The sequence below is a fragment of the Calonectris borealis genome, chromosome 23, assembly GCF_964195595.1.
Source record: "Calonectris borealis chromosome 23, bCalBor7.hap1.2, whole genome shotgun sequence".
NCBI classification, from domain to species: domain Eukaryota; kingdom Metazoa; phylum Chordata; class Aves; order Procellariiformes; family Procellariidae; genus Calonectris; species Calonectris borealis.
Genome location: NC_134334.1, coordinates 5,312,368 through 5,339,031, shown reverse-complemented (window position 1 = coordinate 5,339,031; position 26,664 = coordinate 5,312,368). Strand labels below are relative to the sequence as shown.

At 38.8% G+C, this 26,664-nt stretch overlaps 3 protein-coding genes across 8 annotated transcripts in view; 1 reads left to right on the top strand and 2 right to left on the bottom strand.

Annotated features, from left to right (window-relative positions):
- Positions 1-15,059, bottom strand: part of UBE4B (ubiquitination factor E4B) — a 41,538-nt gene extending 26,479 nt beyond the window's left edge. For 3 of the 6 annotated variants that reach the window (XM_075172449.1, XM_075172450.1, XM_075172451.1), the window contains exons 1-5: positions 14,849-15,058; positions 8,647-8,833; positions 3,734-3,869; positions 3,099-3,186; positions 214-358 (exon numbers count right to left, since the gene is read on the bottom strand). In XM_075172449.1, coding sequence (XP_075028550.1) covers positions 214-358; positions 3,099-3,186; positions 3,734-3,869; positions 8,647-8,833; positions 14,849-14,872 — 580 coding nt within the window. In that variant the 5' untranslated portion in view covers positions 14,873-15,058. Of the gene's footprint in view, positions 1-213; positions 359-3,098; positions 3,187-3,733; positions 3,870-8,646; positions 8,834-14,848 lie in introns of all 6 variants that reach the window. The other 3 variants (XM_075172447.1, XM_075172448.1, XM_075172452.1) reach the window with 2 other exon arrangements.
- A 471-nt stretch (positions 15,060-15,530) lies between these two features.
- Positions 15,531-26,664, top strand: part of LZIC (leucine zipper and CTNNBIP1 domain containing) — a 32,316-nt gene continuing 21,182 nt past the window's right edge. The window contains exons 1-2 of the mRNA XM_075172441.1: positions 15,531-15,593; positions 18,705-18,776. The gene's annotated coding sequence lies outside the window, so the exon portion shown is untranslated. The remainder of the gene's footprint in view (positions 15,594-18,704; positions 18,777-26,664) is intronic.
- On the bottom strand, positions 19,152-23,738 carry RBP7 (retinol binding protein 7). Its single transcript, XM_075172445.1, has 4 exons — positions 22,750-23,738; positions 20,114-20,292; positions 19,745-19,846; positions 19,152-19,411 (listed from the first exon to the last, which is right to left on the bottom strand). The coding sequence occupies exons 1-4, from the start codon at positions 22,820-22,822 to the stop codon at positions 19,361-19,363; spliced, it is 405 nt and encodes a 134-aa protein (XP_075028546.1). The 5' UTR covers positions 22,823-23,738; the 3' UTR covers positions 19,152-19,360.

The following is a 26,664-nucleotide window of genomic DNA, read 5'->3' as shown; positions in this document are numbered from 1 at the left end:
TAAAACAGGAGCTATGACCAATCAGTCCCATGTTCCTTTCTGGGGATTCCATTTCCTGCTACATCTGCTGATAGCAGATGTTGAAATCAAGCAAAGACCACAAGTAGGTGGCTCTGGCACTGTAGCAAAGAGAGAAAAAGCTAAAAATAAGAGTAGGGAACATGCCACTCAACTGAAACAATCCCTAATAATGATAACAGTTCAGATACCTACCTTCCTTTGGGTTCTGCTTAAACTGGGCAGAGAGTGAATTCAGGAAGATAACATCTCTGTCTCGGTCCTTCCAAGAGACTCTGAAGATCTTACAGACCAGCTGTAAAGCTTGCTCCTCAGATACTTCAGACCCAGACAGAGGTTCCTTGGTTAGGGGGGTTAAAAAAAAAAAAAAAAAAAAATCAACTTATTTGCAATGTATTAGTCAAGTCACAATTTTATCAGATGCAGGTCTTCTTTAAATGGCTTCAAGACTGACTCTTAATGGCAGATTTTGTATACTTATAAAGGAATATAGATGTATTTGTCAAAATTTATTTGGAAAAAACCCTGAAGAAACACACAAGAGATGCAGAAAAGATGTAGCAGAAATACACAAATCTAGTAGAAAGCAAATTGCCAAAACATATTCGAGAACAGTATAATGAGAAGGGAAATTTAACCAAGATACATATGACTTCTCCTTTAAGGAATTAATTGGGGATTCAAATTTTCATTATGCACAGGTATTTTAAGAGTTTCTTGTAAAAATGAAAGCACAGGAAGGAGTGAACTTCCCCAAGTCTTTCCTGCTTTCAAATTTTTGCCCAAGATAAAGACATCTTTCACTTGAATGAGGTCAGGATGAGACAAAAGACTCAAGAATTTGTCTCATTCCCCTTTCTTCCAAAAAAGGAAGATCATGTAAACTGTGCTCAAAATGAAAAACTAGTTTCTCTGAAAAGAATGCTACCGTATATAGTGGCTAGCAAAGCTTAAATGGGAAGGTTCTTGCAATCCTAAGGCAGCTTTGAGTGTGCACCTAAAAAAATGGTAGAATACAAAGAAATAAAACTCAAGTAATTACCCCTGCAACTTGAGGAGAGGTAGCATTGAAAAACATTTCCAAAACATACACGACAAGCCAGCAACATAACCCTGTCCCCTCCAAGCTTCTACCAAGACTGAAAAAGCAACATAATACACAAAACAGACAATTCAGCTGCATAGAATTTCAAAGATGGGAAAATTTTAGCTTTGAGGCTATTTTCCTGCAAGAGTTCTCCTGTGAGACTTGTAGATATTTCCCAGACCAAAAAAAAAATTTCTGATATTTGACTAATATAATGCACATTGTACTGCTATGTATCATACTTCTTGAGATAGTAATACTCTTTTCTTTTAGAAAAAATAAGTCAATGGGGAAGAACAAAATGCAGATTGAAAAAACCAAGGTTGCCACTAAAAAGCTCCCTTTTTTCCTTTAAATTTGAGGCCACATAATGGCCACCAGGTAAGCCTAGATTTATCAGCGATCTCCAGCAACTACCAGCACTGTATCCTTTTCAAAAGTTTTTCCTCAAACCATTTAATAAACCATAAATTTTGGCACATTAATACATTTTTGTTGACTTAATCACTCTACTAGTATTTTATTGTTTTCAAGTACTTCTACTTCTCCTGCCTACTTCTGCAAAGAAGGATATATTCTTGACATCATTTCGCGTGCAGGTAACCAGGCAAGAAAATTTTTGCTCATAAATAAGGACTATGCAGTCTCCTATCCACTTAACTTTTTGGTGTCTCCAAATGAGTAAGAGGAATTGAACCAAGTTTGCAAAGCTTTATTTTACTTTCCACTGCTCCCCTCCTCTTCAAGATTGTTCTTGATGCCAAGCTATTTATTTCACAGTAGCACAATGCAAGCTGCCCGACCGCCTGATTTGCAGCTAGGAATTGACTGGAAAGGATTCTGCGGCAGGGTTATTGCTACATGGCTTTAAGCCAGGCTTTTACCAACTGACCTTATTACTGACAGTGCAGGAATAAACAAAGACATCTAATGAGCACTGCAAGAATTGTTGTAGAAACTTCTCTACGCTACACTGATGTTCCATTTCTTTATGGCTTTATTTCACATGGGCCTTAAAATCAAATGACAAAGAGGACAATTTTAGGAGTGAATTACAGCTTTGTACTTGCTTGCTTTCTTTTTCTACTTTAAAGGGTTCTACCACCTATCCAAACCCTGATAGCTAAACATTCTTATTTATTTTCTTACAATATCATTAAGAAGAAAATCTTATTACACAGCATTACTTCAGCACAACATTTGAAGCAATACTCTGTAGACCTCTAACCGCTACACAAATAAGCTGCAACAATCTTCAGAAGTGTCTTAGAAATATTTCTTTGGGCCTACTGCATATTAAAAAAATAGATCTGGGCATTAATAGCCCACTTTGTTTAGGATATATAACAAACATTTTCTTCAGAGTTTTCAAATATCACTCATAAACTAATCTGAGACAATCAAAATGCAGCTTTGCTACTGGAAGTTTTGACTTTTTTTCCTTCCAATAAATTTTTATGAGGAAACGCAATGAAGAAATTGTTCATAGATGACATCTGAGGGCTAGTTCCATCCTCTGGAAAGCACGCATTCCAAATATGAAGACAACTGAACTCACTGCAAGCTAAAACTCTGCATCACTCCTACATCCTAAATCTTTTGTTCTTGTTTCTATTCCATTATTTGGAACGCTTACCACACACAGTTCTAGTAAAGAAATTTCTCCAAAAAACAATGTTGTCCCTTTTGAGAAAGGAGAGAATGCAAGGCAAGCCCCAGGAATACTACAGATTGCAAAGCTGCAGCCATGTAAGGCTAATGTCAGCGAGGGAAAACACAACAACGTAAGTGAAGTGTGAGGTGAAGTCTTCATAAAATAAAGTTAACTTTTTATGTAACAGAAGCATGCATTACACTGAAAACCAAAACCACAGCACCGTTAACTCCAAATTCCATAATCTGAACAGGTTCTCCCATGAAATCCTGAAGCTCGATGTTCCAATAACATACATATGTAGTCTGGAAGAGAACAGCCAACATAAAACAGACTAACCTTATCCGTCAGACTCCTTTTCTCTCTGCGATCATTCTCATCTACCTCCATGTTTTCAATTCCTGAATCCACATCTACCTGGGACATACTGTAAGTGGAAATAAAAGAAGCTCATTAACTTGTAGAAAGCCACAGACAGTCCTCTGTAAGATGCTGACTGGAGTCAGTCACCTGAAGTAGAAGCAGCAGAAAAAAAACAATGCAATAGGAATAGCCATATGCACAAACAGCAATTAAAATCCCTAGTTGATAAATGCTTCTCATATTACATTTATTTTGAATTCAAGAAATATAATACTACATTTCTTCAGCAGGCAATACAAACTACACAGCTATCACTTTCCATAACCTTTTCTTTTTTAAATAGAGTAGCTGAATTATCCCCACCAGACATGCTCATCACTTAATGTCTAAGATAATGCTTTGTCTTTTACCACTTTATGTCAGGAATTCCCATTAAAACCAGACTAGAAAAAGTATTATAGTGGTCTAAACAGTGTGTCATTTTTAAGCATTTAACTCTACCGCATTAACATGGCTGGGAGTGAGAAATGGCAGAATATTTTCCTGTGTAAGTGGTTTTTATGATTAGCAGTGTGCAATATTTGCCGGCTTATACAAGCTGCATTTTTTACCTTTTCTCACAGGAGACACTATCAATATCCATGCTCTGAGACCGAGAGAGAGACTGAGATTGTGTTTCAAGGCTGTTAGATGGAGAACTGCTGAGTGAACTCACGCCTTCGCTGCTCTGGCTTCGGTGGGCTACTCCTAGAGAAAAGGCACCACCAAGATTACTACTACAGAAATGAGAAGGCACTACACAATTATTTGGATGGAAAAGGAGAGGAAATACTGCTTTTCAATCCAGCTCTTAAGCATTCTTAGTAATGCATCAGGAAATAAATGTTAATAATATTCACATTTGACTACAGATAACCACATTTTCTGCTTCCCCTTGCAACAGCAATATAGGAACGCTTACCTGCATTACAATACAGAGAACAAAACTAAATTTGCATCCATGAAGTGCTCAGGGATTCACTCCCATAAAAAAAAAAAAGCACTAGCAAACTGATCTCTTAAAAGATTGCTCTGTATACTACCTTGAGACTTTGTCAAAGCCCCTCTAAAGTCAGTCCTATCAGAATAGGACTTTATGCTGGGTCATTACAATGGAGTTAACTTGGGTGAGGATACAGGACAAAACTAATCTGAGTTCCAATAGTCTTCCCACAAAACCTCCCACAATTTACTGGGAAGTTATCAGTATTTTCGTTCTCCACAAGAATAAAACAAGCATCCAAGAAGTCCTAACAACATGCACCAAGTGCAACACCAGCAAACGGAAAGCAATGTAACGGCTTTGGAGCATGGCTAATGAGCATCAGGATATGAACAGATAGATTCACTTTGCAATGAAGACTTCTTCAGAGAAGCGTTAAATACCAGCATGGTAGGACAAGAGTTATATGCATAATTCCAAATAATCCAGAAAAAGCCTTGTTTTCAGTAACAATGGAAGTTGAACGTGTTCTACAAGCATCTAAATGGAGAGGGCTCTCAAGCGTAGTCTATTCCTAAAATTTGCGCCTCGTGACACTGTTCAGTCATTATTTATAATAAAGTAACATTAATTGCAACTGCAACTGTGGTTTTATCAGTATCAGGTATTTGCATGTCAGTAAACAGACACCTTGAAGGAGTAGGAAAAAAGGTATTATTCGTCTGCCTGTTTAAAAAGAAAGCAGCAGTGAATTTCAATCATTTGGGTTCTTTCACCTGCAGTTTACAAGACATTCTCCAAACAGTATTAGGTTTCAGGTAAGAAGTGTAAAACCAGATTGACAACCTATTTTTAAATTCCAGCACTGGCTGTGTTTCAGTGTTACTACTGAAAAGTGCAAGCTTGTCCCAGGTTTATGGCAGCAACACATTCTGAAGTTAACAGGGACAGCAAAAGAGAACAAATCAGTATCATGCTCTTTGACACCTTTGAACAGCCTTCCCAAAGCTTTTCTAGGTCTTGAAACAATTCATTTTACCAGAACAAAACTGCAGAAGGCAGAAAAATCCCATTTAGAACACAGTTTGCTGAAGAACAACTAGATATTCAGCATGGGAGGTAGGAAAAGTTGTTTCACTCTGCTGCTTTGAAACTCCTGTTTTACTTCCCTGGGTATAATAACAGTTTATATTTCACTCCTTATATTAGGCTGGATATTAGTCAGTATCCAGAAAACACTCAAACCTTCAAATAAAAAGTGGAAAAGATATGTGAGGTAAAATTAATTTGCATTGGTATTCAGAAAATAATTTAACAAGTAGATTGTCCAAACACCTATGTTCTATAACTGAAGACATGTAAAAGCACTCTAAGGTATATACAACATAGAATGCATATGTAACTCGCACCCATCACAAAATACTTGCTAAATGTAAATTTTACTCAGTTTTGTTCAAAGCTTCTATGCTTTGGTTAGTAATTTTAAGGCTGTAGCTGGGTATTATCATTCACTCATAAACAACATTCAAAGAACATTCTTGAGTCCGTTAGGTTTTCAGTGTGAAAAGAAGAATAGAGATAGGAACCGAGATCCTCCAAGAAAAGTTAGATTTCACTTAACCACCTATTTGCCAATATTAAATTTCTGCAAAAGATTTCACCCAGGAAGCCGGAAAAAGGCAAGAAAAGCTCCGTTTCAGTTCTAAATGGCTATTTCCTCCAGTCCTGGAATTTTAGTGATGCATATTACAGGTTTGACACTAAAAGTCCTTGCACGAGGCATAGGCCTAAAGCCTAGTACAGTTTCTCCACAAAACCACAGATATAGAAATATCAGGTATAGTGTCTGAACTAAGCAAAGTTGCTCGGGTCAATCAGGTTAAATAAAAGCAACTTTCAAAAGCAGAACTTCAATGATGTAGTTTCCCTAGAGATAACACCCAGCAGAAATATGTTGTCCGTGGCAGGGGAAGGCTGACTTCACAGGGCAATCCAGCATGTCGCTGATTTAAGATATCCCAGTTACAGCCTTGTTTTCCTTCAGTACAGCTTCGATTACAAGGGGCAGTCTTGCCTGAGTCCTTCCTCTCTCCTTCTCTCTCCTCCCAGAGAAAAAGCTAGTTAAGTCAGTGGGTAAAGAGACCAGAGCAAACATGGCTTACCAGGGTGAAGTGCATCGTTCTACATTCCCTTGGGATCTTACTCCCACTGCCAGGAAAATGTACTTGAACAGTTACACTACAGCACTCATTAACAGGCCTCTTCAAACAAACTGTCCTACCTACCACCTTTTCACAACAAATCTTCCAGAATTTACTTGCATCTTTGCTGGATCAGGTATACAATAATATAGTAAAATACCTGACACCCGAAGTTCCAGTTTTCCTTCAAAAAAAAAAAAAAAAGGAAACAGAAGCATACAGAGATGTGCAAAAACTATGAAGACCACACACCCAGTATGTGTGGCTATCATTTATACACTGTTTTTAGGCTCACCAAAATATTTTCAAAATACATACAAAATAATGATCATATTTTCGATGAAATTGATGCATAAGTCTGATCTCACCATGACGTGCAACTTCTTATAAAAATGGATGCTTACAAGGACATTATTCTGCTGGGACTGCTCTTTGCACGTCCAAATGAATTAAAATCCTTTGCAGTCATTTTAGTCTACTGCTCAAAGGAACTCCCGCAAACCACACAGCTTTAGCTGAGTCTTCATTTATGCTAAATAAATGCAGCAAATAATCAGTTGTGAACATTTTTTTCCTGATCTATTCCCCAATTTAACCATATCTCTTACCCTGGTGTGAAAAAGACACATTATTAAATTGCTGCAATGAATGGCACTGTAGGAAGCAAACACTATACTGACCTGGTAACTTCTGTTTCTGGTCATCAAACAATCTGTATAGTTAGGTACTGTCCAGTGCAGATAGATCAATTCTTAAAACAGAAGTCTCTACGGTCTTAGCTATCTGACCACTTCAAATCATGCTAAACCTGTCTGCCAACACACGAACATTTCCACCTTCAGGTACACGTTTCCGCACCTCCTGCTCTGTTGGCATAACGTTTATACAGTTGTGCAGTAAGATGGATCAGGACCTCATCTATCTGAAAACTATCCAATTATTTTTCCTGGGTTAGTTTTCACCTGGATTAAGTCCACAATCCACCTCACCGCACAGCCGCTATGGACAGCAGAGGGAGAGGCAGTCAGAAATACTCCTTTCAGCAAAAGTCAGGCCTTAGTGGATTAAAATAGTCATGTAACCACAGGTTGGTGAACACAGTAAGTCTGCACTGTTCTTAAAAAAAAAAAAAAGAGTCACCTTTGCTGCCTATAACCATGAGGACAATACACAGTGTTAAATTCCATCTGCAATGAGCTCTTCTCAGGAAATGCTTTTGATAGCTTTTCTCTGTCCTGCTTTGCATATAAGGCAACAAAATAAGCAGAAAGGAGTCACTTCTAGGTATTTCAGAACAGCACTGTAATTAAATTACAAGATTTAAGCTTGTAAATTACTGTACTTGCCGAAGGGAAAAACAAAGTTTCAGAAAGCAAATAGGTAAATAGATAAAGAATTCTGCGTGCTTATCAAGGACCATTGGGAAAAAAGTTTTATTTCTATCAAATTATTAGAAATCGTATTGAAAACCTGTTTAAAACAATCTTGACATTTGTTTTGAGATTGGTTTTGTGAACCTCTTAGCTCAGTAACACAACATGCAAAACATCTTAAGTTTTCAGGTAAAGATCACAATACTGGAAAACACATCAATTTGTTTTGATTTCCAAGACAGCCAACTTGAAATCAAAGGTTTTTTTTTTTTAGGTCAAAAGTGGTATTATATATAAGAATATTGTCTTCACCTCTCTATAGAGCAACCCTCCCAACTTTCCATGCTTTCTGCATTTGTCTGATTTTAATCAGGTATTATTTGTATGTTCTGAAATAAATACCATTTGTAAATAAGCTACTTGTATTCACTCCAGTAAATAGTGAAATTGGCAAAGTAACATAAAGGAGAAAGCAGATACTTTATTCTTACGTTGACAATGCACAGTCACAGCCTACTATTTTTAATTGTGCCAAATGCTAGTAATTAAAGATCAAAAATGAACTTGGGACTGATTGCTAAAATGTACCTAGAAACCAATCAATAAAAACTGTGTTGCAAGACTGAAAAGGGTTTTTTCCTGTCTCCTTGACAGATTGGCTTTCTTTTCTGAAATATTCTGTAATATTAAACTGTACTACAAACTTCTTCAAGCTTTGGTAACCCTTATTTTAAATGCCATTAGTTTACTTATACCTGGAAAACAATTGTATCTAATCATTCATTCTTTGGAAAAGGAAAACAAAAAGTACCTTCATTCACCATTTTAGATGTTTCTTTCTGAAAATTATTTTTAGTAACAGCAGAAATAACGCCAGGAATAGTGTTCACGTTCTAAAGACAAGGAGTTGTGTAGTAACTTTCAGTAGACGTACAACAACAATTTCTGTCACTAACATGCCAGCCTACCTGATGCACCAATTGGAGAGGTAGCTGGGGTCATGCTATGGACATTTAGACCTAGACTATGGGATGGCCCCGGGGCTGCTGCTACTACAGGTGGTCCAGGTGGGGTCTCTCTCTGCGGTGATGTAAGTGGCGTAGTAGGCTGGGACGATGGTCCACCTGCCAACCGAGCCAGGCGCCTTCGACGAATCTGCACAAAGGAAAGAAAATAACAGCAAATAAACAAGTTCGTTTGCACCTACGTATGCACACCCCCCCCATGGTTGCCCTTTGGCCTCCTGCACAGCGAGGGTATTCAATCCCATGAAACTGCAAATATAGAAGCTTTACTTGATAATCTGCTAAATGGAGTTGAGTCTTGCTGCCCTTTCTCTGTTCTGTGTGACAATACTAAAATACCCTTGATCTTTAGATTTTCAGTCTGTATTTGCTGCCCTGGAAAACCGTTTGCACTGGAGAATACTGTGTTTGTCCCTTGAACGGTTGTGTAAGACAAATTTAACATTTACTGCTCAGCAATTTCAAAACCTGTAACGCTTCTCCCCATTTATTTTGGCATTTGATGAAACAAACTGCATTAATCTGATAAAAGGGACAATATGAACATGACCTTTGCCTTAATTTCACACCACATGATACTAATAAAAACACCCATGCTAAAGAAGATGCAGTTGAAAGTTAAAGCTGACGCTGTCCAAGTTAATCTGAAACAGACCTGCAACACTGAAAATATACAACTCCTCTGCTGGACAGAAGAATCTTGAGAAGTAAAGACAGACAGTAAATAACATCTTCTCATCGCCTAGAAACATTCCACCACACAGAATTTAAAAAACAGTTTTTGCACGTTACTAGTAAGATGGAGAAACGTCTGCCTTCAAAATCCGACTTCAGAAAATTGTTATGAACCTATTTACTAAGACTAGTATGTGACCACATAACACTAATATTATACATGAGAAAGAAATAGACAAAACTTATAAACCTTGTAATTTATAAATGCTTCAAGTTTCACTTGAATGAATGAAAATGAAATGAAAAACAGAAAAGAAATTATTTATTATCACAGGCTGTCTCAGAGGATCTGTTCCTAAAGCTTACGTCTTCAGCTCGAAATAGGCCCAGCACAAAAGAAAAGTATCATATCTGAGGGTGTCCACTCCCTGCAAAAGTAAGCAATTCATGTTATTCCCTCTTTGTATTACGATACGCAAGCATTGCATGCAATGTAGCTGTCTTCATTTCTGTTCATAATCCTAAAGAACTGCCAAGCAAGTGAAGGAGGGAACAAAAGATTTGTGTCAAGTCAATGTCCATGCTACATTACTGTCGTCATTTAAAGGCCTGTGAAACCTACCCCAACAGGAAGAAGAACAGATCAAATTAAATCAGACTTCAAAAACTGTGGGAAAATAGTGTCTGGAACTATATCTCCCTCCATGACAGGTGTCACCACATGAACATGGAAGGCAGCTAGAAAACAAATTCCTTTTTTTTCTTCTTAAGACAAAAAAAGGTATGGTTAGAATGTCTTAATCCTTCCTCCTTGTCAAGCAAAATAGGGGAGCTTACCGCATAAATAAATTGCTTAGCTTTGCCATAAGTAGAAGCTGTACATATTAGGGTCTCTAAAAAGCTACTTAAAAATATCTTAAATTTTTTCTCCACTTGTATCTTACATATTCATGTCTCAGCTGTTTATCTCAAAAAACTATAAACTACCTCACCCCTCAGAGGCATACCTGAGAAAATGTCAGCTACATGTCCCCATATCCATTTTCCCTATTGCTGAATCCAAATGAAGTGTTCATAGCTCACAAAGCTGTACCAAAAATACTATCAGCAAAACAACCTAGCTGAATTGAAATCTATTTGAATTAGGGGGTTGAATTAAAGTTTTTAAAGCTGCTTCCTTACCATTCAACTGATCTGTTTTTCAGATAAAGGAATGACAGGGAGGAATGGAGAAAAAAAAAATACAAATACACACACAAACAGCCCATATATGCAGTAGTGGCTGAGGGAGAAAGATGACAATTAATTATGTAAAAAGCAAGAAAAATAAATATGATGTGAAACTTTTCCACAACTGTTCATATTCATTCTTGCTAGCTAGTTCCAAATCTGCTGTTAGGAAGGAAATATGTGAGGAGAAAAAGCCACAAATAATAATCAATATATTTATCAATTTATTCTCAAATACCAGTCAAACGCTGATTATTCAAACAAGGTCATATCCCTCACAAGGTATGATTTGCACAAAACTTCTCTTCAACATCTCCCAGTTTCGAGCAGATAATTGAGGTCACTTGTGCCACTCAGCATTCCTTCACCTACAGTGCTAGGTGCTATCAATGCCAAAGTTACGTCAAAACCAGCTGCAATCATCGCTGTTGAAACGGGAGGACACTAAGACGAACTTTCTGCCTTGTATTTGTCATTCTTAGTCCATCAACCACACGTCTTTCTTACGGACCGATCCCCCAGACTGTAACCTGCCCTGAAAAAAACAATCTGAAAAGGGCATGGAACAAAGAAATCTGCACAGACACCAAGCTGCTTTTAGATAGGATATTGCAATTAAAACCAATACAAGATTTTTCCCTGCCCCTTTAAGGATGATAGGCAAATTATACTTATCTTCCTTACTGCTGAACAAATTAACATTAAAATATAAATAAACTCTGAATATTTTTTCCATTGAAAGAGACAGCTTTCACAACTGAGGGTACATTTAGTGATTGTTAAAGGACCAGATTGAGTTCTTAGATACCCTGAGTTGTCATACTCCTCTAGGTTTACATAAAATTATCACAGAAATCTGAAATTTGATTTGAAGATTTGGAAGTTTTAAATAAGAGAGAAAAAAGGGAAGAAACAAAGATGTTATGCTAGAAAGACAAAGGTGCAGGCTGAAAAAGAAGTTTGACAATACAGCATAAAACTGGTCCACACCTTCTATCCAGTTAATTCCATGTGCCTTAACACTAAACAGCATCATGACGAGGGAAGTAAGATCGGCTTTATGCCCAGGGTACAACATGGGGACTCAGAAGACGTAGACTGTTTGCACAATACTAGGCACAAATGAGGCCCCAACCTGTTGCTTTCATGTAACACAAATAACATATGTTAGAAATGTGAGAGTTCAAAGTGAGCTGTTCTCATTTCAGATTGAATGACTCTCCAAATTACCATGAAGAAACACATAGCTGGGTTTTTAAAAATTTTTTCTTCGGAAAGTTTAGGGTACCTCAATAATACCCGACCCTTGATTTCAGCAATAAGTACTTGCAATAGCGACATATGACAAAGCTGTTACATATCATTATATTACCTAACAGTGACAAGTTATTTGGTCCTAATTATTACATAGGCTATGGAACAAATGATGCCCATCTTCCCTACAGAGCACAACTCCATAATATACAGTTTAAAAGGTAAATTAAAAAAAAAATCTAATGGGTTGAATGGGAAAAGCACATTGTTTTTTAATTAGTACAGTTTTTGCTGGACACATCTGGACTATGTCTTTGAATAGCAGCTTTCAGAAACACTTTTTTGATCTTACTGGACATCTTAAAAGCTGGTAGCTGGACACATTACAACAAACAATGTAAAAACAGCACCCTGTTAAAGACAGTTAACTGATAATTTGATTATGCAGCAGACCAATAAAGATACAACCAGGAAGACTGGTCCCTCTGGCTCACATGCTCTCAGTTTAAAAAAAAAATTCTGTATCAACATCTGCGTTAGTGGCAATTGCTTAGTAAGACTCTAAGGATTTTTTTTTTAATTCTACCATTATCATAGAACAGTTCCAAATCTGTGCAATAAAGGGTAATTTGAGTGGATAGCTTTATTTTTTCTTGTATTCATTAGAGCATGTTAAATTGGTTTAAGAAATGCTTCATTTTCTGATGACACTGGTCATGTTCTATGCTCAGAAAACACTACTCTAAACTACTCAGAATCATGTAAATGTTAAAAGATGCTAAGTTAACATAATTCTTTCCCATTTTATGCCACATTTGACTTGATTCTGCTTTTTTCTATGCAGTCTCTATTCTCATCTTGTGCTATCACTCATGCTAAAATTCATACACTAAAAAGGAATTTTCTCCGCTCCTAAAGATTTTAGTATGGTCTGCAATGAATGACAACTTCTAGTGCTTTAACAAAGTAAACATTGAGAACATTTCAGTGAGAAACACTGTTGATAGCAGTGGAAAATACCTTCCTGAAGCTAAAATATATCCTATAATCCCAAAGCTGTTGTCAACTGTATCTGATTCTCTTCCTTTTAAGTTACAATCTGTTAATGTTATAGTTAATTATGGTTCGATATAAGAAGATAATCTAATCTACAAGAGGCTTGCAATTAATTTCAACTTTAGTTAAGTGTTTTTTTGCCTTCAGTCACTGCCAGATAAAAAGTCTGAAACAGACAGAAGTCACATATAACGTATTTTAGAAGGCTATTTTTCCATATAGTCCACCTCTGATCCAGAGTCCACTGCGTCAAGTAACAGTAAAGTGGAGATGTGGAGAAATACTAAAATAGACTTGGCTGTGACTTTTCAATGAGGGATCCATTAACAATAAAAAGTGACAGCGTGACTCTCTTGAAATCATGTAAGATTAAGTTTGTCTCAAGCAATCACCTAAAAGACCAGTCAGCTTTAGTCCGAGCTGAACTGTACTAGAAAGACATGGAAAAACTTGAGTCACTTAAGACAAACATTTTGCCAGAAAAGGTAGATGAGTCCCTACTGGAGAACTCATTTCCTGCAGCCTCAGTTCCACAACACAGTGTTTTTGATGATGTCAGTAATTTGCTGAAGCAATGACACAAACAAGCTTACATAGGTTAAATAATTCTGAAATTAATCATATAACACCTCATAATCAGATGCAGTTTAACGATCGCGTTTGCATGTAAACAAAGTACTCATGAAATACACCTATAAAATTAGAGATCCCTTTTCACAGTAGAAATTACACCACTAGTGTCCTATCCCACTCTCCCCAACATGGGAATTGTACTCCTTTTCTCAATGCTTCCATAGAGTATGAGGACCTTCATCAAGTAAATAGCACGAAGTATTTCCTCCTAGTTCCTGCTGCAACAGTAGGATTGCTAAATCATGATGTACAGTATAATCAAAAACATCTTAACTTTTTGGAATACAAATCTGAGTGACAACAGCAGCCACCTTGCTCTACAATCCTGCCATAAGATATGGTACAGAACAAAAATAACATATTTTGATCCTCCCTGGAGTATAAGTACAGCAATGAGCCTATGCTGCAGCTGGTCCAACACAATACATTTTTAAATGTATGCAATACTCTTTAACATGAAAATATTATTTTAAAGAGGTGAAGGAAGATTTGAAATTGTACATGATTTGGGCATTGCACTGGGACAGCGGGAAACTCCCTATATTCTGATCAGTACCATGACAGAATTCATTTGAGAGTCTTCCAATATATGACAAAATATAAGACCTCAGTCTATATTGGGGGAAGAAAAAAAGGAAAACACCACCCTTTAGAAGGAAAAAACAGTTCACATCATTCCATGTCAGATGTTTGTCAATCACAACATAACATCTATAACTCTTAAGCGAAAGAACAAGAGATTGAATAAAAAAACAAAAGTAAATCAAAGGAAGCATCAGAAAACTGGCAAGCCTGTTTCAAACTGTTTCAAGAAGAAATGACATTAAATGTAAGACCACACACACACACGATGTTTCTCAGCAAAGAGCCTGAGGAAGCAAGATTTTAAGTGGTTTATTATGTTAAAAAGCAGGGGTTTTTTTAAGCCACACACAGAGAACATATAAAACGCCTAGCGCTGAACACAGAAAAAGAGACATGCTGCAGACAAAGACTACCTGGCAGATGGAAGCAGAGAATAAACAATTAACCAGGAGAGAAGCAATTCAACCCCATCGACCAGCCGGGGGGTGGCAGGTCAGGGACAGCACGGAGAAGGGAGGCACACGAAAAACACCGAGCGCAGGCACCAGGCGAAGGCAGAGCGCCTCGGTAACACTCCTTCCCACATACAGGTTTCATCTTGGGGTCAGGAAGAGGGCCCAGGAATGGCCCGGCGCCCTCTCCCCGCGGCGCCCGGCCACCCCCGGCGGCGCCTCCCGCCCGCCCCCTCAGGCCCCGGGCCCCGCAGTCTCACCTCATCCGCGCTCAGCTCCTCCATCGCCTTCCTCTTAATGGTGAACGGAGGGAGGGCGCTTTCCTCTGCCCCGCCGAGGGGCAGCTCCGGGGAAGCGCTCTCCTGCCGCCTCTGCCCCCCGGGGCGCCTCACAAGGGCATCTCCGGGGCGGCCGCGCCGCGCCTCGCCCGCCGGCAGCCGGCCCCGCCGCCGCCGCCGCCCCCGACCCGCTCTCTGCCGCCCGCGCCTCAGCTGCCGCCACGCCCCGCCGCGGCCGAGGGGGAGCCGCCCCCCGGCTGCCCCAGCCCGCCCGCGCCCCTCGGCCTCGGCCCCCGCCCGCGCCGCGGCCCCTGCCCCACGCAGAGATTATTCATCAAAACAAGAGGGCGGCAGCGGCCATCTTGGGGCGGGATCACGTGAGACCGCCCGGCGCCGCGGAGGGAGCCGAGCATGCCGGGCCCCGCGCTGCGCCGACCAATGGCAGCGCCGAGAGGCGGGGCGCGGCGCCGCGCGGCGCGCGGGAGGGGCGGGGCCCAGCGCCTCGTCGTGGCGGCGCGGGAGGGGCGGCCCGCGCGCGTCATGGCAACGGGGGCGGGGGCGGTGCTGAGGAGAGGGGCGGGAGGAGCGAGGGAGCGGCGGCCGGCAGCGGGGCCGGGGCGGCGGGAAGGCGGGCTGGGGAGCGGGTGGTGAAGGGAGGGGAGAAGGGCGGGAAGGGGGGAGCTGCCCGCCGGCAGACGCTTGGCCGGAGGCGGGAGCAGAGCCGCAGGTATGGACGCCGGGATCCAAGCTGGGGCCAGGCTGCTGGAGTCTTCCCGTTCAAGGGGTCTGTACGTGCTCCGCTCCCTGAGGTGTTAGCCCACTTCTCAGTAACGAATGGCTGAGATACTGCAGGCTTTTTGTCTAATTATTACAATCTGTGGAACGTATTAAGGGAAAACGAAAGCACTAAGCCCCCAGTACTGGGCCTTAGCCCTTTCTAAGTGCAGTTGGAACCTGCCTTTCTTGTGTAAAAACACAAACTTTTCTGCACCTAGTTCTTTCATTATACCACAAAATGATATTTTTGTGAAAGATACTCATCTTTTCCCCCTCTTTCTTTTCCCTTACCCTCGAAATGAAGCTCAGCTAGAGAACAGAACAGCCAGGGTCTGTGTTGACTTCAGGTGAATTGGATAGTCACTTCCAGCTCTGCTTGTTTGATCAGTTATAATACACGTAGGGGAAAAAGAAAAGGATTTTGAGAAGTTGCTGTTTTGGAAGAGGACAAAAAAATGGGAGTTGCATCAGCAGATTTTTGCCCCGGGATGAACAGTCACTGTAGTAAGATCTTAATGGACAGCTATGCACAGTGCAGCGTAGTTTGACTCAGCGAGTGAAAGAATCCCATAAAAGGAGGACAACAGGATGTTCTTAAGATGGAAGCAAACTGGTCTGTAGGAACAAGGGATAGAATTAAGACATATTTCCATAAGCACTGCAAATAATTATAAAGCAATAAAATTGATCAGATTTTTTTTATGCATATATGAGGCAGATACAATATTTGGTCTTGTGTTTCATCTTCCTTAATGTGTTGTATTGATTTAAAGGTGTTTGAACAAAAACAATGTTTCTGATGACTTAACCAAGGTGCCCAGAATGGGAAATAAATTCTTTTGTAAACAATTGGATCATAATATATATTGTTGGTCTTTTTGTAGAACATATGTGTATTGTTACCTTTGATATTCAGATGATGCTTCATTTTGTGTTGTTTTATCTTCTTGGGATTATGTTTCATTTTGGTTTGCTTTTTGTTTTTTTCCAATAGAGTTGGGGCTGTAATCCAAAGCACAGGCTTTTACGTGATTTCACTTGCTGCTTTGTTCTTACGCTAAACTGTTGGTTTATTCCATATTATACAGCCATTGCACAGAATAGTATGCAAGAAAATTATTAGAAGACTACACGTAAATTTATGTCTTAAAAGCTTTTGAGTAAAAATTAGTAACCTTAAATGTACTTCTGATTATGTCAGGGAAAAGAGTTACGTGCTCTGTTGAAAAGTAGTCTGTATAAGTCTGTCATGAAGACCAAATTTTAGAAACAATAATAGCAAACTACATTCAGTGATATGACTCCTTACATTTTTATATAACACTTGCATAACTTTTTTTTTTCATATCATCATTAGAGAAAGTGTTTTAGAGACTGTGAATCCTGGCTGTTCTTTTGGTTTTCCATTGTCTATTTTGATCGTAGAATCCAGAAGGCAACACATTTCTGTTCACCTATCTATGAAGTACTTTCACATGCAGCTGGCATACCTTATAATACACATGGTTAGCACTTGCAATAAAAAACTCAGAGGTTGGTTGATGAAAAAGTTTCACCATCAAAGCACTGTGTAAGTGTAAGATACTTGAAGTGGTCTGAAACACCTTTGAATAAAACCCTTCAAGTACTTCTCTGGGGAGTTTTGTTCTCGTCCTTTAGTTCTATAGTTCAAGTGCATATCTTCTTGTCAAAGGCTATCTTAATGTCTTCCCCCCCCCTTCTAGAACACGTGACTGCTCTTTTTTTTTCACCTTGCATTTCAAGATGTTTAATTTGTATTTTGTGAAAGCATGTGAATTGGTTAGTATATAAATTAAATTAGGATAAGAAGTTTTGTCACTGTAGTAGCTTCTCTCATCCTAAAGATCTCCAAAGCATCCTCAAGTGAGTTCTGCATAGCATTATCTGCTTTCAAATCAGCAATTTGAAGTAGGAAGGTAGCAATAAGAAATGTAATATCGCTGTTGATAACATCTCTTCTCTATTTTAACGATAAGAACTTCCTAACAGCAGCCTTACTAATGAATTACTACACTTCTAGCCATAGAGGTTTCTAAGGTTGCATTTTTCTGATTTCTGGTTGGAGTCTCTCTTTGTACTAATAGAGTTCTTTAGGTCATCATTGCCTTTCTGTATTGCTTCTCATGCATCTCTTATTGGAGTGCACAGCTTAAAAGCTGTGGGGTTTGAGAGTATCTGCAATATTTAACACTTAAAATACTGCTGTTAGGAACCTCTACAAGTTAAATAAAGGCGCAATGCGTTCTAGAGATGCCATCTAGTGGAGTAGCGAAGTCTGTGTGGCTGTTGCTGTATATTGCTGATAGACGTGACAGAGTAGGTTTGCTGCATGAATTTGTTATTTATATTAGAATAACATGGTAACAGTAATTCTGTTTTCAAATAAATGGAAACTACTCAGTTGCAGAAGGAAGACACTGGCAGGATCCGTAGAATAAACACTTTACTGCTGGTCCCCCAAATTTCCCTAACTGTATAAGGAATATGAGTTCTTTTCTTCAGATTTTGGAAACTAGCTTAAATTTACATAGTCCTCCAGTAATTATATGGGGGGGTCTTCATTCTAACAAAAAGCCCTTTAAGCTTCAAAAGATTTTGTCCGCCTCTGGTGGTAGCTTTAAGAATTCTGAACTGACAAGAAATAGTATCAGAAAGGTGGTGTTACTTATGCTTTAAAATACCAGGGTTTACTTTAGGATTTTTTTGTTGTTGTTGTTTTTGCATGGGATGTAACTAAGTTACTTAGCTTAAGCTAGATTTAATCAAACTCTTTTCTCTTTCCACTAGTGATAAGATCCCTGCAATGTTAGTGTTATCAACAATAAGCAGCAACTCATTTCACATGTAACTACCAAGTTGATCTGACCACTTACAGGCGTTTACACGAGGCAGAATAAAACCTCCTTCTCTATGCAACATTACACTAGGTCAAAAAGAAAAACATTTAACCTAATTGAACAGATGTATGCAAATAAATCTTAACTAAAGAAGCATTGTTTTCACTCTGGGTATGTGCTTATAAAGTTCAATTATTTTGCAGACTGGAATCTACATGGATTACTCAGACCTATCTTCATTGTTCTGGGATTTGATCACAGGCTGGTTTCCTCCGGTAAGCTGAACTTTATTTTGAGAACAAAGCAGCTATGGCACAATATAGGACCTTACATTACACATTTAAGATACAAGCAAGTGGAGTTAACTACTAGTCTGCATCTTAAAGAGAACTATTTTGAATAATAAATCTGTATCCTTTGTTGTCTGCTCCCTTTGCTGTTATCTTCAATTCTCTACGATCGTTCCCCCTCTGTTTTGTTTGATGTTGGCATGCCCCTTTAGAACAGGCAGTTTTTCTTGTTTTGATTTAGACTGTTAGTTAACTAGAGACCCAAGCCATATCACTTATGTTTTGGGTTAGGTTTTTGGGTTTTTTTGGTGTCCCCCTTCCCCCCCCCCCTTTCCAAAAACACATTCATAAGTCGGGTACTTAAGATAGGTTTCATTTCAGGCATTTATTAGCAAAAAATCAGATCTTTAACACTGGCAACAGCAGACGTTTCCTGAGCCAGAAACATCAGACCATTTAGGTTAATAGGTATGAGGAATCAGTTCTTGACCATACAGCCATCACTGCACATGAGGATGCATAGTCTCCTGTATATAGCTGTCTCTCCATGTAGGAACCAGGACACATATTCAAGCTCTCTTGAAGACCTGTTTACATACTTGATTCTCACAACGAAGCTCCTACCAAAAAAACAAACAAACAAGAGTATAGATGTATATAGTAATCAAAGGAACTGCTTCTAAAAGTGAAGATAGATCCTTTGCCATGACTACTGACCACCACTCTGCTGCCATGCTAAGAAGTTATGCTTAAAATTCTGAATTTAACTATGCAAGACAGTGAAACAACTAAGTTGCTCCAGCTAAACTAAAATCAAAGCATAATGTGCTCCTTATGTACCATTCGTTACAAATACTACAGAGCTAGAAGACTATTTGTGCACACCATGACCACATTATTGATCTTATTTTTGTCATATAGAGACAGAATTACTAGAAATCTCAAGTAAATACCAGATGGAGGTCATCTCCTTCAAGCCAGTGAGTCCAACCCCTGTTCTTCTTCTCACCAGTCTGAACACAGACAAGTTTGTCATTTTCCCAGGTAACTAGGCTCTGTAGGAGAGGAAACAAAAAGTGTTTCTGTATGCCTTTGTCTCAGTTCTGCAATATACTTATAGACAATGTCCTTTTTTCCTGGATAAAAAGGGGACCTAAATACTATGCCTGAGGGAAAGTGAAACTCCTTGTCTGTAACTCAGGCTCCTACCTCTGCATTGCATTACAAATAGCATTCTTAAAACAATTCCAGCTCAAGTAGCTTGATTGATCATGGCATCTTAATTTTGTCACAGCCTCCTGCTTTTATATATTCAATCTTACCTTGCATTTTCTGTTATCCAGGCCTTTATTATCTTCTTCAAACTCTTCTCCAATTTTGAATTGAAGCAAATAATCTCTGAATGTGCTAGTGGTATGGATATAAAATGAATCACCATCTTGTTTGATCACTTTCTGAGGCTTCAGCATTTTTGCTATCTTGCGTGTTGCAAAGTCAATACCTTGGACGGGAGGCAAAAAGATCAGAGTTGTATTTATCGCCAGCCATTTTGACAGCCAGGACATATCTTTATCACTGCTAGAACCATTTCTTAGATAGTTTGACCTTAGTCCTATGCAAGGTTTTATTGTTTGGGGTTTTTTTTGTTTGTTTCTTTTTGTTTAAAGCTGTATGTTACACAGATGAAGTCATGTTCTTGCACATTTTACTCTTTGGAAACCAGTTTACTCAATTTTTGCACAATCCCTAAGCAAGATTTCTAGGACTTTGAGTCATAAGGGTCCTTTTAAGAGTCAGGGAGAGTTGGTTTCCCCCACACAGATGCCCCAAGCGTGGTCTCTGATTTGCCCCCTGCTTAGCTAGAGGAATAGTTAATGCCTTTGTCAGAGGAAAGGCATATAAATTAACAAGAAATCTTTGTACCCTATACCTTAAATAGTGTAAAATGAAGGGCAGTCCTAAAATGAATTACTCAGACTTGTTTTCAGGACATGCCACTTGCTATTAACACTTTTTAAGTGGCACTAGAAAACATCACACTTGTCAAAACATTTCCTGGTTATCTGTAATGATCAGTCACCTTTAACAGAATCTTGATGTTCTTGGAAATACTGAGCTTAAAGCAGTGCTTCTAGAGTTTTTTTCTATTTCTCTAGTGAATGTTTGTTTCTTTAGAGGGAACAGGCCATCTATTTGGCAAGTAACTGAATTACATTACATCCCAATAACATGAGCAGATTTGGGTTTTCAGGAAGGGGGATGGGTAAAACGGGGGGCTGTGTATAATTAATTTAGTTGTTTTCATCACCTTGATTAAAAGTGTCATTTTATAGGACCACTAGAAGTTTCTCACTTCATGCAGGCTGGGGTTGTGATCTTCTTGACAGGGTGTGTTCAGCTACCATGTGTTGAACCATATGGCTCATTATGCAGTCTGTGTTTGAAGTGGGACTTCATTACTGTATGCATTACAGAAGTGCCAGAATCTGTCAGTCGTGTTTTTACAAGGTTATCAGTTTATTTTAGCTTAGAGGGGTTTGAATTCAGTACTGGCAACAGCTGTACCCATTAAGCCTTAACATGGTTATAAGAACGTGCAAATACAAACTACTTTCAAATCTGTTCTTTAGAGGTAGATACTAAATTGAAGGAAAGGCTAGGCTTGGAATAGCCATGTCCTTATCTGTAACCCTCCAGTTACTCAGCTGATCAGATATTAGCCTCCTCACTCTACTTATCCTGGCAGAAAAGTTTTTCATTCTAGCTTTACAATATTGATTTCTGGCCTTGTTTTGTTCAGTATACTGGCAACCAAGCAGGAGTAATTAAAGATAGGTTGTAAATCATCAACAGGATTCTTTGCCTTTACTTTTAAGTAAGTTCCCCCAATTACATGCTGAAAACAAATTGCATTGGTAGTTACGTTTCATTTAAAAAGCCCTTTACTTAGCTGGACAATGTTTATTATCAAGGAACAGATAGAATCTCTATTCCATTTGAGGACATTAGCACATTAAGAGTATATTACTTGGTATTCAAACTGAGGAATAAATCCTCATTATGGGAGCACCCTTTCCTTTTCTTCTAACTGATAACACACCAGGATTAGAAACAGAAGAGTTCTTTCACCATGTTAGAGGGACCAACTAGACAATTTAAATAGGTCACCCAGCATAGATACAGTCAGAAAATAGATTTCATTCTAGTTGTGTATACAATAACCAACAAGGGACACTGCTGGTCATCAGTTTACATGAGTCATTTACATGAGTCAAAAAGGCAGAAAGGGGTGGGAGATGCAGGGAGAAGAGAAGGCAGCAGGACACAAGGTTGCCTGCTGTCACAGTCTGTAATGAGCTTTATACAAAAAAGCTAATAAAATACCGAGAACTTCCTTAGTTCCCCATTAAAGCACAGTTAATCTCCCTCTAAGAGATCTGAACAAGGTAAGAGGTTAGCTTCAAGTTGAAGCTTCAAGCTTCAACTGTCCCAGAAATGGTTCAGTTAGAGAGACATACCAACAAGTCACAGTAATGGGGCTGTTTAAAGATGAATGACACTAAGCTAAACAACTGCCTGAAGTGGCAAATACCCAAGCACTTTTTTTTTGTTACTTAACATTTAATTAACCCTAGACATAGGTTCTGTAAGTTTGTGCTCAAAAGCAAGAGAAATTGAGTGGACAGGGCAAACTCTTCCCTGTCTCTGGTGAAAGCTATACAAAGATTCTACTTTTAAAAAGTACTAGGCTGAGAAATTCCTGAAGGCTGCGAGGACACTTGGGCGACAGGCTAAAATATAGTTAATGCTGTCTGTTTATCAATAAACAAAGATCCTTCCATTGTTTTTGAGAGGAAAAAAAGCTTCAGCAATACCTAGCGATTTGAAGAACTGTTAAAATTCAGGAGGACCCTTATAGGGGAAGGGAGGAAGGATAGAATCAGGTTTTTTCACCTACCTAAGGCCACCATATAACCTTCAAAGTTGTCATTGCTGGTAAGGTTCCAGGTTCCACTGAAATCCACAGGCATTGCCAGACTGTGGAAAGAAGATACAGTCAACCTCTGACCAAAAAGCAAAAATGAAGAAGTAATTTTCCAACCAGGCCTTATATAAGGAAGACTGTGGGTGGGATTACATCCTAGAGCCTTTCTGATGGAGGGGAAGGGTACTGTTGCTGAGCCAATAGGTGAGAGGGTATTTGTAGATCAGCTTCAGCTGCGTTGGAGGGAAAAGTTCACAGTTTCTGAAATCTTTGTGTGGAGCAAATGTTAATAGCCCAAGAGTCATAATGCAAACCAAAAAGTGGTCTAAACCATTTTGTGTCCATCTTGTATGCTTTAAAGCGAATCATGGACACATTTTGTCATTACTAAAATTCCTGGCATGTATATCAGATCTGTGGCTTTATGATCTGAAATCTACATATTTGTTGAAAAGGTGATCTACCCACTGTAAACACACGATATATTTGAACAGACAGGGATTGACTGTTAAACTGTGGATGGTATTGTATCAGCAAATTTTAAAGCAGTACCTATGACACAGTAATAGAGATAAGAATTATATCTTGTTGGTTTATGTCTGGAGTGAATAGTAGGCAGCATTGTTGTCTGGTGGTTATAACAGAGAAGTGAAAGACAAATCTTATTTGTATGTATTATTCTCTGATGTGACTCTCAACACAGCTCTACCTTGCCTCTACAGTTTACCTATTTGTGTTCTGGTTTCTTTAATGCTGTTAGTTATACCCTCGTTAAATGTACATACATATATAAATTCTTTATTTTCTCAGATGCCTTACCAGCGAGAAAGTTTGTGTAACAGTTAGGCATCAGACAGCAGATCCAGAGACCTGAGCTCTGTTCCCAGTTCTGCAGCTCTGTATTTGTCAGTTTTCCTAGATGGGAAAGAAGACGAATACCTGTTCTTGCAATCCAGTTTCAACTCCTAAAAATAGCCAATAACATAACAAATTCAAAAAGTACACTCATGTATATAGAAGATGTAGCTCCCCCTTTGCTTTTTTTTCTTGACACATACAGTAAAGGAGAGATGATACAGAAGTTATTCCCACTGATGCTTTATTAGATGCTATACGTTATGGCAGAGCATATAGGAAGTAGAGCACAGGATGCAGCAGGTAAGCTTCAGTGTTGGACTTTATCTTCAGCAAAGAAGTGAAAGAAATCTCTTAAGTGATGACCCAGCAATGTGTTTTGAAAAGTGAATAAAGAATGCTTGACTTTGAAGAGAAAGGATATATAAGGAATTTGGAAGTGAGATTTTATTTCCTTTAGAAGATATATAATTCTCCAATCTCTTGCAGTTCCTACATCTGTGGTTATTTTTTGCAAACTATATGCCTTCTTGTTACAATTTACCAAGTGAGAAATACGAATCTAATAATCCTGAACAACTAGGCACTCTAGAATTGCTAAGTACAGGAGAGGTAGATAACGTTGTACCTCAGTTTCCTCATCGGTAAAATGGGGAAAACAGTCATTCCCAGTGTCACACGTATGGTTTGAGCATTAGCTTAATCCCACATTTTAAGTGGTCAGATGGGACAGTAATGAGCACCACAATGAAGGCTACATTGAAAGAAAAAACCAAAATTGATAGGCAAGGGAAATCTTAACTTTGTTGCTACCATAGTAAAAACTTGGTATTCTGAATCTTAAGTGAGGAAACTCACCTATAGCTACTACATTTATCTATTTACTGACTCGGGTTAGGCTGAATGAAAAGATAATATTTTGCAGAGAAAATTAAATTTCCCTGAACTTTAGCTACATTTTTGGAGGTGAAGTTTGACCTATATGACTCACAAAATCATGCGAGTAGGAAATTAGGACGTCAAAGCTTGTTTCCTGTTTGCAGATGGATATTGTTCTCTAACCTATACTAAATTAGGAATGGCACAGAGAAATGCAAATTAATGTTTCCCCTGGACTCAAATAGTAACATTTCACCCATAATTTGTTGTTACAAGGTTATGATAGTAAAGCACTGTTGCAATAGTACTGACTCTTCCAAGTAACGAGAAGTCAGTACTTGGATATGTCCTGTCTAAAACCCTGGATGTAATATTTTAATTGAAAATTAAAATGATGCAGATTGTCTGGGATGTGGTGCTTCTTTCTCTAAGTCACTGCTTAATCTCAAATTAAGACTTTTAAAGGGTACTAGGGTTACTATTTCAGGCTCAGCCAAACAATTGCCTATGGAACTTTTTGTAAGAACTGCCAAGTGCCCTGGCCACATCCTATGATGGTTCAATTCTTTCTCCCTTACAAATTCCCAATTTTCTTTTTATGGGAAGAATTTTTTTTCCATTTCCATCTTAATTGCTGTGCAGCATTGAGCATCTAACACATTCTATTAAGCATGTGGCCTCATTACAGAAGTAGATAAAGTGGTTCCTGCTGCTGTTGCAGTATTTATAAAATACTTTGAATCTGAATTACATGTATGGTGTAAGGGCCCTATGTTCTCTTAATACAGCAGAACCAAATGCAGTGATGTAAAAAAAAAAAGCCTCATTTTTGTTTGGAGAACATCTGTGAATGCATTTAACTCTTTTATAAAGAAGTTCAGTGAACTGCATTACTCACAAACCTTACATTTTCAAGTATATAGATTCTCTTAGATCTAGTCCACTCTTGAAAGTTATACCTGTCTAACATTTTTGAATAGGCCACATCACTGACTCTGATGCTGATATTTGTAACTGATTGCAACAGTAGATTGTCAGTGTGCGCCTACTTCTAGTGTTGTAACAGGCAGGTTTCTGGATCCCACTAGTAAAACAAAAGATCCACATTCAGCAGTCTGTAATTTTTGAACAATGTTCTGTTTCATATAGACAAAACTGTACTGACATCATTCTACCTACTTAAAAATCATGCAGTCATCAGACATGAGATTTGGTTAATAACAGGATGACTAAAATTAGCGTATTACATGCCATTTATTTTATTGAAAGACCCATCACACATAACTACATTAAAACTCAGTGAAATATAACTGCTTCAAGACCAAAGCTTTATAAAACATCCTACTGAATTTGCAGTTTCTCTAGAATTACACAAAGTGCACCAAAACACACCAACATCATTATTTAGAAGAATAAACCTAAAGTGCAGTTTTACTCTGAAAAGTGACCACATAAATAGGGTGCTTTCCCATTAGAACGATCTGCTCTGTTTATTCCGAAGCACACTGGTTGATTTGAGTGCTGAAAATAAATCTTTCTTGCCCTCTATTCCTGTCAGTCATAAAGATAGCAAACAAAAGAGAAAAGTAGATCTTGTCCTTTCCTACGCACCATCAATAATGTAGTTAACTTCAATCAGTTATGGCAGTTTGATTGCTAAGGTGTCACGGGGGCATAATTTATCCTTTGGTACCTTTAGTATTATTGATGATAAATGAACCCAGCCTCATTATCACAGGACAGCATAAGCTTGCCTGCGCTCTAGGGAAAAAAGTGGCAGACTGAGCACATTTGATGCAGGAACCACCAAGGAAAAAACCTACGGATCCTTGATGCTACTTTCTGTCACAGTGCAGTTACAGATGCGCTTCTAAGTTGTGACTTGATTTTATTACGCTAATCTCCTTGCACGTTCTCTGTAGACAGCCACCTTTACAGGCTGGAGCTAGCAGAACACAGATGTTCTAGTGTATGGTAACTGCAGAATTTCGCGTGGGGCTCCAAGTTTGCATGCCCAATGCTCCAGGTTTTCCTGATAGTGTCTTGACTCCTTTGCTGGGTTTTATACAAGCCTTGCAGGCCCTACAGCCACCCATGATGTTCAGTGTTTGGCTTCTGGCTTCCAGACTCCCCCTAAGCTCCTCTGGAAGACTA

Excerpts from the sequence above, each read along its gene's own strand:
- RBP7 (XM_075172445.1), bottom strand. The coding sequence starts at position 22,822 with ATGCCTGTGGATTTCAGTGGAACCTGGAACCTTACCAGCAATGACAAC. Across the intron at positions 20,293-22,749 it reads AGGTTATATGGTGGCCTTAG|GTATTGACTTTGCAACACGC; the intron begins GTAGGTGAAAAA and ends CTCCCGTCCAAG. Across the intron at positions 19,412-19,744 it reads AAGGAGATGACCTCCATCTG|GAGCTTCGTTGTGAGAATCA; the intron begins GTATTTACTTGA and ends TTTTTTTGGTAG.